The sequence below is a fragment of the Podarcis erhardii genome, assembly GCF_964252035.2.
Source record: "Podarcis erhardii genome assembly, chromosome: 7".
In the NCBI taxonomy this organism is placed as follows: Eukaryota; Metazoa; Chordata; class Lepidosauria; order Squamata; family Lacertidae; genus Podarcis; species Podarcis erhardii.
This window is the reverse complement of record NC_138511.1, coordinates 27608490-27621269: the sequence shown is the minus strand read 5'-3', so window position 1 is coordinate 27621269 and position 12780 is coordinate 27608490. Positions and strand designations below refer to the sequence as shown.

At 47.3% G+C, this 12780-nt stretch overlaps 1 protein-coding gene across 8 annotated transcripts in view; it reads left to right on the top strand.

Annotated features, from left to right (window-relative positions):
- The window catches only part of CAMTA1 (calmodulin binding transcription activator 1), a 690484-nt gene that overhangs the window by 666328 nt on the left and 11376 nt on the right, over window positions 1-12780 (top strand). For 5 of the 8 annotated variants that reach the window (XM_081870724.1, XM_081870728.1, XM_081870729.1 and 2 more), the window contains 3 exons: window positions 448-468; window positions 2591-2784; window positions 4142-4216. In XM_081870724.1, the coding sequence (XP_081726850.1) occupies window positions 448-468; window positions 2591-2784; window positions 4142-4216 (290 nt within the window). Of the gene's footprint in view, window positions 1-447; window positions 469-2590; window positions 2785-4141; window positions 4217-7932; window positions 7964-12780 lie in introns of all 8 variants that reach the window. The other 3 variants (XM_081870725.1, XM_081870727.1, XM_081870726.1) reach the window with 3 other exon arrangements.

The window sequence follows — 12780 nt, the reverse complement described above, 5'->3', positions numbered from 1 at the left end:
TGTTTAACTTTCAAGGCAGGAGAGAGAGAGAATTTCTAAAAACAAAAGCTGAGGAATGGCTTCCTTCAGAGGCTTGGCAGTGGCCCACATATTTAGGCTGAGTTCTCAACCAACAATGGCAGAGCTTTTTCTGAGGAAATTGGTAAAGCTCAACTCTGCAGGCTCCCAAGCAAAGAGCCCTTTCCCAGCCATCTTACATTCATCCCACAGCAGGACTCCCCATGGAATTGCTGCAGCAGCAGCAACTGCACACCTTCCTCCCTCCCTGTTGTGGGTGAACCTGAATGTGGCTGTTGGCCTCCAGCAGCACCCATTTGCTTTTAGAGAATCTCTTCTGGAGGCACCCACCTCCTAAGGAGGCAGAGCCCCTCACTCTGTGCTGATGATGACTGACATGGCAGGCCGTTGAACGTTAATCTTGTATTTTCTGTTTCTCCCCCTCCCAAGCTTACTTGGATAGCCTTGAAGGTAATGACTGAAAACGCCCAGCATTTGGGCTCATGAGCTTTTCACTTTCATTGCAAGCCAAAGAGAGGGTCTGTCCATTTTGCTAGAGCACACGTGGGTTGCATCCTGCTGTGGAGCGTGCATGCCAGCAGTCCTGCTTTGTTATGAATGGCAACCTGTCCCTTATGAAAGGGGCACATCTTCAGAGCCTTGCCTGGCACCACAGAATTTGCTGGGGAGGGAGTTACACTTGGGGTGCATGCTGGAGGGAGAGACCGCAAATCACCGCAAAACAAGGAAGGACTTCTACAAGTAGCTAAATAGGTTAAGTTTAAAGTTGTTAAAATCATGAAGTCTAATTTAATTTCCTTAGCTTTTTCGTTTGTATGTTTTTGCACTCAATGGCCAAAGCTCTGGACGGCAGGGAAAGAAACTGGCTCAGAAACAGCCTGCCCATTTTCCTTTAAGTTTATATAATTGAAGTGGGCTAGGTGCTTTTTAATTTAAAAATGAAAGCTGAAAATTCAGGGAAGTTGTCTGGTCCCTGGAAGCCCACCTCCAGTTTGGCACACTGGCCTTCCATTCCTACCATTTCACAGGCACGCAGAATTTGCCAAGGATGGGCCAGAATGGGGGCCTGAGTCCTCTCCTATCCCCTCTTTCCCAGCACCTTCTTCCTTCACCTACAAGTGTGGTGACCCCCTAAACTGCTCCCCATATGGAGAACGTACCAGTTTGCTTCCTTGATTAGGAGAATTGAGAGAGAACATCATCTGGCAGCAGTGCAGATTTGGCAATTTGCGGGGAGAGGTTCAAGCACAATTTGGCGGTGGGTTAGGGTAGAGCAGCGGGGAGAGATTCCTAAGTCACAAACACCAACTGTTCTGTACACTTTTCTGGTTTAGAGGCACTCTACCCCCAAGAGGTAGCTTGTGCGGCCAGGAAACAAGGAGTGGCAGCTTCATCTTGTCCAGCTTCCCCATTCAGTGACCCATGTGTCTGACAGTAGGGGCTAGATCAGCCATTGGCCCAGTCTAGCATGGTGGCAAGCCTTGTGTATCAAGCAGGCACAGAGCCGACTTTTTCTGTGTGGCGCTGGTTTGCACATAATACTAAGCCAAGGCTCATGGCTTGTTCCTCTTGGCTCCAGGCAAGTTGGAAACCCTAATTGTACAATGCCAAGGGAAAACAGGCGTCAGCTCTCCTGTGCATCAGCTGTTGGGTGAGAGAATGAAAGCCTGCTGGATCAGCTGCTCATGGCTTGCAGACCACTTTGTACATGGGTTCCCAGGTGCAAGTGGGATAACCCATATGACATCATTATGACACCATTTGATTGACATGTGGGTTGTCCTCACCTACCTGTCAAAGCTGGTCAATGGGGGCCTGGCCCACGGAGCTGGAAATGTTGTCCACCCTTACATTGGATGCTGCCCATTCATGTAAAACAAGCATAGCATGATGTTTGAACCAGCCCACTATCAGGTTGAAAATTGGTGAAGTATTTGGCCTAGTGTGCAGGTTCGTGTGCTTTCTCTGTCTCTTACACATGCACAATAAATGGAAACCAAGTCTTAAGAGCAGATTAGATTTTTTTTAAAAAAAAAAACAACATTTCCCCCCATACTCTGAGGAGTAATTGAAATATTTTTGTCATTGTCCATAGAAAGCACTCTTAATTGGGAAACATTAATATTTCCTAAAAGTCCCAGTCCAGTCAGCTTCCAGTTTGTGGAACATACATGTGCACCATGATGGCCATCAGGTGTGGAAGGCCTGCCACAGATGATCCACCTTGCGTTGAGATACATTCTGCATTTTCAGGGCAGAGCCTTTTTTTGCCTATTCAGCTGCCCATCCTCAAGAGATTGAGCTGCTTTGTGTGGAGAACTAGTGGAGGGGAGGGGGGTTAAGGGTAACAAGGAATGGAATTTATAGATGCAGTCTTTCCCCCTATTAAGTGCCCTGCTTAGTAAAAGCAGCAGGGTACTTTTTCTGTTATCGCAGTGAAATTCTTCTGTGCCCATCTCTGGATTTTTCCCTGAGTGACTGTTATTTTTGCCTTTGGGAGTGCTTCAGCCTCTCTCTCTCTCTCTCTCTCTCTCTCTCTCTCTCTCTCTCTTTCTCTCTCTTCCCCTTGCAGTATGCACTTTATAAAAAGATGATACAAGCTGCCATCCTCATCCAGAGCAAATTCCGAAGCTACTACGAACAGAAGAAATTCCAGCAGAGCCGGAGAGCTGCTGTCCTAATCCAGCAGTTCTACCGCAGCTACAAGGAATGTGGGAAGAGGAGACAAAGTCGCAGGACGGCTGCTCTCGTGCAGCAGAAGCTCAGGTGAGGTGGGCATGCTGGAGAAGGTAGATGGGGCAAGGGGCTAGTCCTCACTGATCTTTGGCAGTCCCCCACCCACATTGACTTGCCAGCCAATACCAGGCAGAGTGGATGGATGGATGTAAGGGGATGTAAGGCAGAGGTTGATGCTTGTGCACTTGAGTAAAAGAATAAATTATGCACCAAGGAAACCTAGATTCTCACATACACACCCACCCACCCGGTGAATCAAGCAAATGCATAGGAACAAACATTATTGCTCTCAGAAGCCACGATTCTGCATCTGTTACCAAAGAGTGCCTGCCAGCTCACAATTGGAAGGGCTAAGAAAGGCACGGGGCACTGATGGGCAAAGGGACAAAAGAGCAGCTCAGATAAGTGGGGGCTTTCTAATGCAAGGAGGCTGCAAGATCGGTAAGTACAACAGGAGGGTGGCATTCAGTCACGAAGGACAGAATGAATCAATATGCTTCAAAGCAGGTGGCTGAAAAATTCTAGCCAAAGGCCTTGTAGGAAGAAGGCCCATGTTCATAAAGTGTTTTGGTTTTTTATAGTTCTTTCTAAAAATAAATATATTAAAATTTTCTCTAATACAGTAAAATTACAACTACAAAAGATACAAACTGAATAAGTAAAATATAGAGCCCTCACTTAAAATTAATTGTTAGCCTTACCACCCACAGAGGACAGCAGCTCCACCCAGCTCTTACCTGGGATCTTTCCTTTCTCCTCCCAGCTTCTCACCCTGAGAGACCGACCTTTCACTCTCTCTCACCCAGGGTCCTCCATTGACCATCAACCACCCCATCAGTATAGTATACAGTCTTTGGACCTTAATAAAGGCTCCAAACATACAACTCCAAAAAAAGAAGAAAAGGAATAAAAACAAAGAATAGAAACAAAACAAAAAAGAAAGGAACAATAAAAAAGAAAGAAGAGAGAGAGAGAGAGAGAGAGAGAGAGAGAAAGTATAACAGACAAAATAAAAAGAAACTAGCAAAAAAATACATGGAGTGTTTTGTCAGCCAGCCTCCCTTATTATGAGTAAAAACACTAAAGTTTTTACAGCTTGGACAGTCTCCCTCACAGGAGCATTAAACTGCTCTATATACCACAGGCAAGCAGTTGGTCCATATAGCTCAGTACTGTTTGCACTGACTGGCAGAAGCTCTTCAGGGTTCCAGAAAGGGGAAGAGAGTCTTTCCCAGCCAAACTGGAGATGTATGGGATTGAACTTGAGCTCTTCAGCATGAAAGCAGATGCTCTACTACCACTTACTTAGATGGCTTTTTCCCCTCCCCACTTCCTCCTTGGTATCTCCTGGACCCTGATGTTCTCCTCCTTCCCTCCTTTCTTGCAGAAGCAGCTTGCTCACCAAGAAGCAGGACCAAGCTGCTCGCAAGATCATGCGTTTTTTACGACGCTGCCGCCACAGGTGAGACATCACCAACGTTCAGTTTCTAGGTGTGCTCTCACCAAGATTCCTAGTTGGGGGCTACAGACCAAGGATTGGAAGGTAGTGGGGACAATCACTTGGGGGGCTGCAAATGGTTGTGCCAAGAAACAAAGTTTAGGTGCTCCCCTGAGGATTGGAGCCTGGTTGGATAATGAGTGTTGGTTTGTCCATGGATGTTGTCCATGGGAAACTGACTTGGGCCTCTGAGGGCAAAGGCAGGCACAACACTCTTGGGCTGCAGCCACGTGAACCTTTGCCTGCAGTGTAAATCTGGTTTTATAACATCACTGTTGAGTGCTAGATCTGCTCTAGGTTTGGACCCTCTTACATGCTTCAGGGGAGCTGCCTGCCTTTAAACATAGACAGATGTATATTTATATTAGTGGTACCCTATACCTTATAGAAATATTAATGATTGTTTCAAAAAACAGATACTAAACTTCCCTGGCAGTTTATTGTGTGGTTGATGCTTTGATGATGTGGGCATGGGTCAATAGGAACCCAGCACCTTTCCTGACAGGCTCAATGTCTGCAGAAATTGTTTTTTAGGTTCAAAAAGCCCCCTGTGTTTCCCTCCCAGGACAGTGTAAGTCTGTGGTACCCCCAGGTAAGGCAATAGGACATGCTTCTGTGAGATCCATCCCAAGAGGACTGTCAGTCCAAGCAGTGGGGTGTAGAGGGGGTGCTCCTATTGCTTCAGGATGAAGAAAGGCCACCTGAAATTTCAGAGTTTGGCACATGAGGAGGGGGAGGGAAGAGGAAAGTGACTGGGTGTATGTGCTAAGAAGGAACAGAAGGGGAACTAAGAGCTTTTCTGCATATGACCCAGGATAAAGTATGTCATTTCAGATTTAGGACTAGTTGGGTGATGCTGGAAACTGCAGAGTGCAAATGAGTGCAACCAACAAAGATTGTGGAGTTTGAATGGGCAGCCAAGCTTCAGGTAGAATTGCTTCTAGGCTGGAATTGTGCACTTCACCTGCAGTTTGGGCTAGGGTGGTGGGAAGTCACTTAAGTGCAGAAGCTGTCTTAGGTTGACAAGCCTTTGTATGATGCCTTCATGGCTCCCGGCAACAGTTCAAAGCTGCTCAAGGCAATGAGTCTGCAATCCTATACCCACTTAGTTAGAAGTTAGCTCCACTGAACTCAGTGGGGCTGAATCTGTAGCATCATATTGTTACCAGCTCCTTCTAGCTGAAATGGGGCCTTCTTAGTCTTCAAATCATATTCTATGATTTATTTTTTTCTTGTGCACAGAGAGAGCAGCAGGTTTTGTGGTACATAAAAGCACTTTTCAGTCACAGACCAAGATGCTTTAATGGTTATAGCAACTAATGAGTGTGCACATTTTTCAGGAAATACAACTGAGGAAATGAGTTTTAAAACTATTGAGTTGTGCCCTACTCATAATAGACCCATTGAAATTAATAGCCATGGCTCAATTTGTTACCTTAATTTCAATGAGTGTACTCCGAGTTGGACTAGCATTAGATACAACCCATTATTGAAATCAGTAATGCAGGCCTCTTCGACCCCCATAAATTTGCCTGATCCCCTCTTAAAGCCACTGAAGCCACATTTGGTAGAATCAGATTCCACAAGCTAACTACATGCTGTGTCAAAAGTAATTTCTTTTTCTGTCCTGAATCTACTGCCCACCAAGTTCAGAGCGACCCCAAATTATACTGTTGTGAGAGAAGGAGAAGGAAGGAAAAACCCCTGTCTAATTTCACCCCATCTCATCCCTACCTACTTCTTACTCTTCTGTTATCTAAACTAAGAAGCCCCCAAACAGTACAGCCTTTTTACAACTAAGCTCTTTTTAAGCCTGTGTAAATTAATGAACCTTAGTCATGCCCATGAACTTCAGTGGGTCTCCGCTGAATAGGACAGAGAGTTCTGGAGAATTCAAAGGTTTGCTTGGTCCATTCTTATTAGTCCTAACAAAAAGACCCCAATATTATCTTGATGTAATAACCATCTCTTGTAACACTAGAATTCGTGGACATCCAATGAAGCTGGATGTTAGAGGATCCAGGACAGACAAACGAAAGTACTCCTTCAAACAGTGTATAATTAAACTGGAATTTGTTCCCACGGGAGAAATTGAGGGCCACAAATCTGGTTGGCTTAAAAAGAGGATTGGACAAATTCATGGAAGATAAGGCTATCAGTGGCTAATAGCCAGTATGGTTATGCTCCGCCTCCCCAATTGGAGACAGTAATACTTCTGAATACAAGTCGCTGGAAAACTGCAAGAGGGGAGACTGCTTTTAAGTCCTGCTTGTAGACTTCCCATAATCATCCAGTTCGCCACTGTGAGAATAGGATGCTGGACTAGATGGGCCACTGGCCTGATCCAACAGACCCTTCTCATCTGATGTCTTTTGCTGTTTAACTGGATACTAATTCACTTGTATTGCCACCTCTGCTCCATTTACTCAAAGAACCTTTGTTTGACAGACTTTGTCAAAAAAAATTGGAGCTCCAAATATATACTACCTTCAAAATAACCACTGCCCATGTATTAGTTGGCAACATTCTGGTTTATAGGAGTTGCTCCCACAATGGCCTCTGTGTTTGTTTGTGCATTTTGTACCATTCTTCCCATCATATGTGAGGGAGAGATGCAAACCTTCCCCCACCCCCAAAAAAGAAAACTCAAATGGCGATATGACAAAGCAAAGTGGTAGCATCTTTAGCTTGTGGTAGACCGACTCCAAGGGCTCATCAACACTTCCACTTGTCTCACTCCTTTCCTACGGAAAGCCCACTGCCTGGCTCTAAATCAGAGCAAACGTCAATCCAGAGAAAACCCAAATTGAACTCCCATTGAGTGCTAAAGAACGGTTTTCCCCAGAGGAAAGCAGGGGAACAAGAAGTAGTTTGGATAAGCCCTGAATATGCTTTGAACTTGACAGCACTTTTTAAGGATGTACACTAGGGGCTAGCAGGTTATCAATTGGCAGTCCAGATGTCATACCTGTAGCCCCATCTGCTGGTGTTTCTTGACATCCTGTGCACAGCAAATGACTAGTTTGGCTTTGAAACAAGTAATAAGAAAGCACCTCAGGTGGCAAAACAGCATATTGGGATCAAGAAGCGAAGGGAAGGGGGCCCTTTGGAAAAGTAGCCAGCACCCTTCTGTTGAATCTGTTGTTAATCAGAATTTTGATTCTGATTAATGGATTTTCATTACTTAATTTGAACCTTGGTAAGAAAGTGAAGTTTTGGTCAGTGAGCCAAGATGGCTACTAGGTTTTGACAACAGCTTGGATACTTCTTGCTGCGTTCGTAGCCCACCATATCCCTGGGGTCACAGTTAATGAACACCTTCTTTCTGATTATCACATAGTCTTTCTAAGAAAACTTGTTCTAGTCTTCTGAGTCAGAGAAGGAGGGTCTTGGAACCTCAATGCTACTTCCCACCCAGCTCTAATAAAATAGACCCACCTTTGAGTTTTGCTCAATATTGTATGGTGCTACTCAACCAGCCCCACCCTCCCAGCACGTAGGTTGTTGCAAGCTGGCCCCTGAGATCTGACACCCCCACCATGGCCACCCTCTCCTCTCCCTCTCCCTTCCCCAGAGCAGGCAGCTTGCCTATCCTCCTTGATCTGAAGCTGTTGAATAAAAGGTGTCCTGTTGCCATCTATATGCTAATAGCTCTTTGCTATCGTTTTGCGCATCTGAAGCCCTCTGGTGGACCATAGGCGGTACAAAAGGGTGAGTTTAGCTGCCTGCTGGACTGTTTCTCTTCCATTTAAAATGATATATCTATATATATCTCACTATATATATATACATATATACACACATATATATATGTCTCTCTCTCTTTGCTTTCTGCTTGCTTGCATGGGGCTGCAGCTGAGATGATGACCATGAAGTTTCACATCCATTGAATTCTCTCTGAATCGGGGAAACTGACCATGCCACAACTAACTGTTGCGGTTACTAACACCGCTGCTTCGTACTACCTGCAGTAGCTGTTACAGATGCATGAACGGAGCAGGGGTGGGGAGGGAGTACTCCTGTCCATCCATCATGGGGCATGCTGATCAATGAGAGGGAATGGGGCAGAAATCTCTGTCCCATTGTTCCCCACCCCCAGTAGCAGCTGTACTGAGCCTACCTAGCTACATTCTCTGTGGACGGTATTTGCTTCTGTCTATACAAAATTACCCATAGCCTGAAAGCGAGGCTCCATCCAGCACAAGGCCTCAGTGCTTTGTTGAACAGACTTTCTCCTCTTCTGCCTGGAGGGAAGAAAGGAGTGAGAGCTTCCTGCTCTAGCCTAGGAAGCGCTGGCTCTCAGCACTTCAGGCCAGGAATCAGGAACTGGGGTGCTGGGGAACGAGGACTCAGCCAAGTAAAACATTGTGGGTGGGTGGCCCCTCTAAAGGCACAGGATCCGCCCTTGCCTTTGGCAGGTAGTATGAAGTCTATGGATTTGATGAATACTGATAGCCTAACCATAGCTGCTGTCTACTGTAGTTCAGGATCTGGGAGAAGCCCCCAGCCTGGATCAGGCAGCCCAGGTCTGACCTGAGAGAAACACACACAACTGCATTGGCATCAAGCAGGCTCTCTTTTCCTTCCATGTCCTTACAAAGCCGACATCTTGCTCCATGAATGACTTCTGAAAGTCAGTGGAAATGTAGGGGCTAAAGAGAGGAGGGCTGGATGTGAGCTGCTGGATTGCAGGACTGGGAAAGAGACTCAGCAGAGCCCTTGCTGCCAATCAGAGCAGGCAGCACTGCACAGCAAGGAGGATCCACTGCCTGGCTTACAATCAGGTAGTTTCATGTGTCTGGAGCAGGAGAGCACATGCTTTGCATGCAGAATGTCCATCTCCAGCAGCAGCAGTGCTGGGGAAGACTCTGGAGGACCAAGTACCTCATCTTACCTGCTTTCTACACAGTTACAAGTTATGCTGTCCTTGTTCCTCATTTGTTGTGGGGGTCTGTTCTCCACTCAGCCAATCTTGCAGTTTGTTGGGCATCTTGTTCTTGGGACTGCCTCAGATATGAGATTTTATTTCATATATTCTTTTAGTTATATCATTATTTTAAAATGTGAACCACACCAGAGAAGCCAGCAAGATTCAATGGCAACATTCCTCCTCAAAGCTGGCAGCAGCGATGAAGAAAATCATCTCTAAGATTTCTTGTATAGCTTTCTTTGCATTCTCTGCTGAGTCCTTTAGTTGCTTAATCATGGGGTTTGTCCACAACTGAGCATTATTGAGCTGTTAATGCACTCCCCCCCCACCCCACATTTGAATTAGTCCACGGCTGCATATACCATATTTTTCACCCTATAGGACACACTTTTTCCCCTCCAAAAATGAAGGGGAAATGTGGGTGCGTCCTATGGGGCGAATACAGGCTTTCGCTGAAGCCTGGGGAGTGAGAGGCTCTCGCTCTCCAGGCTTCAGGAAGCTCTGCGCAACCCTCCGGAGCCCGGCGCGAAGCCGCGCCAGCCTCCAGAGGGTCGCGCAAAGCTGCCTGCCCTCCCGGGCTCCGTGCAGCTCTGCGCATCCCTCCGGAGGGTCGTGCAGAGCTGCCTGCCCTCCTGGGCTCCGCACAGCTCTGTGCGACGCTCCGGAGTCCGGCGCCAAGCCGCGCCGGCCTCCGGAGGGTCGCGGAGAGCTGCCTGCACTCCCGGGTTCCGCGCAGCTCTGCGCGATGCTCCGGAAGCCGGCGCCAAGCCGCGCCGGCCTCCGGAGGGTCGCACAGAGCTGCCTGCGCTCCCAGGCTCCACACAGCTCTGCGCGACGCTCCGGAGCCCGGCGCCAAGCCACGCCGGCCTCCGGAGGGTCGTGCAGAGCTGCCTGCGCTCCCGGGGTCCGCGCAGCTCTGTGCGACGCTCCGGAACCCGGCGTCAAGCCACGCCGACCTCCGGAGGGTCGCACAGAGCTGCCTGCCCTCCCGGGCTCCGTGCAGCTCTGCGCATCCCTCCGCAGCCCAGCGCCAAGCCGCGCCGGCCTCTGAAGGGTCGCGCAGAGCTGCCTGCCCTCCTGGGGTCCGTGCAGCTCTGCGCTACCCTCCGGAGCCCGGCGCCAAGCTGCACCAGCTCCGGAGGGTTGCGCAGAGCTGCCTGCATTAGGAAGCCTCAGCGCGCCCGGGCTTCGCACAGCTGTCCACAATCCTGGGGAGACCGGCGTGGCTCCCTAGGCTTGCGGATAGCAGGCTCTTCTGGGGGCTGGGGTCAGGGGAAGCTCGGGCCAGCCCGAGCTCGGGCCAGCCCAAGTAGTGGAAACTAGGTGCGTCCTATAGGGCGGTGCGTCCTATGGGGCGAAAAATACGGTACATGAATTTGCCTATGAGGAAGAACTTTTATCTTTCTTGTTCATGTCAGTAAGCTTTCCCTTTTGCATTTTTCCCTGCCTTCTAATTTGCTGATTCAGTTGTGCCGAATAAATACTGACAGGGCATGTGTACAGATAACTGGGCAGGCAATTTTTGATTCTTAGCACATACTTCTGTAGTCTTCTGACTTTGTGCAAATCTGAAGGATCAAAAGAAAATATCTAAGGCTACACTCCTCCATTCGTGAGTGTGCCAGAAAAGAAATGAAAGCAATTGTATGTTTTCAGCGCATACTTTGAGATTAATACCGTTCAGTATTTGGTGCAGATTTGTGTGTGTGCGTGGTTTGCTTGTACAGTTTTCTGGTATTGTGCAAATTTTAGAGATCAAAAGGGGAAAAACCACAAGGCTGTACGCCATTCAGGAGTGCAGTGAAAATAATTAAGAATATGACTGGAAAAGAAATGACGGTATTGAGATAGTACTGAGCATGGAAAGGTGAGTAGCAGAAAGTGAAAATAGATCCGCCCACCCCTAAATAAATAGTTTGCAGTTCGAAGTGCAGTAGTTTGGAGCCCAATTTCCACCAACGTCACATTCCCCCTGTGTTGGGAAAAGATTGGTGTTTGAGGGTAACACCATGTGGATAATGCAAATTAAATGGGAAAGCAAACAGCTGCAAACACACAATAAACTCTGGTGTGAGCAAACCCACTGATGTTTGTCCAGAAAAAGCCCTCTCCTCAAAAAACAAAACAAAAAAAAACACACCCCACAACAGTTCTGAAAGTCTTACATCTCAAGTGGTAACCACATCTTCCCAGAATGTATCTTCCTATCCTGTTGCAGGTGTTGAGCTTGTCACATTTTTTTCTGTGGCTGTCTAGTGGGAGTTTATTAGCTATGTGGAAGTTTTTTAATTAGATTAATAGCTATTCCCTCTTCTCAGCGAACTCTTTGACATGTAGTTCTGTGTTGGAATCCTAAAGTTCCCCAGCAAGATAATTTCTCAACGCCACCATCAAAACACCATCAAATACAGTATTTCTCAAGAAACTACAGGGAAGATGTGGGTTGTGGCTGACACCATTGTGTGTGTATGGCTTCACAATCGGGTGGTGGAAGTGCACTGGATGCTGAACAAATGGAAGTCTGTCCACTGCCTCAGTACTGTGGGCAAGGAAGCCTCCCATTCACAAATGCAAGACTGGACTGATGCAGAAGAATTGCTTTTGAAAGGGGCTGGAGAATGGCCTCGCGCCTATGTGAACACACTTTGTAACAAGTGTGTGTGCATGGCAGGGTCTGCTCACTGCTGTGTGGACACCGGTTTTGGACAGTGGAACCCATTTTGATGCCATTGGACTCTCCCATTGTAAAATCTATTGGCACATTTGGTAAAGGTGAGGGAGCTTTCCCTTTGATACAATACCTTTAGAACAGTTGTGTGCTGCCGAGCTGGGATTTGAAAAAAGAAAAAGCAACACGTTTGTTTACTGGTTGTCCCATAAGTTTGTTGATGATGCCATGTTCGGTATCCTACAGTAAAAAATGCCACTGCACCGCCTCTTTCTCTCCCTTCGCCTGGCAATTTTTACAGGGCTGCAAAATGAGAAGGATAATTCCCAGCATGGGAAGATCCTGCCTCATGCAAGGGGGACGTGGGGTGTCTCTCAGTTCAACTAGGCCTTAGAGGCATGATAAATAGCTTCAGGATTGGGTCCATGGAGCAGCCCCATAGCACAGCTTGTGAAGGGAGGTGTTAGGACAGCTGCTCTGACAGGTAGAAACAGCTGCTGCTAGGACTAGGCACCTAGGGGGTGAGCAAAGAGAAAACTCACAGTGCTGATGAGAGAGGGGGACATGAGAGTCCAGAGCCTGGGGCTGACTCAGAAACACAATAAAGGCAGGCACAGTAAGAGAGAGCCCACCAAAGTGCTGAGAGGGAGGCCTTGCGGCAGGAGACAGAGTCTTTCCTAGTAGTAAGTGCAGGCAGCCACTTCCCAACAAAAGCCATGAAAGCTGCTACATTTGGCCATCAGCTGAGCATCTATAATATGGATCTTTGCTTTGCAAAGGATCTTGATCTGACAGCTGACCTAAAAACATTCTAGGGGCTGAGCCCTGGAATACCATTTTAGTTATTCAACTATGTTTCTATTTTTTTGGGGGGGGGGGGAGGAGAGTCCAATCAGGTCCTTCAGTAATTTTGCAGATTTGTTGAAGGGG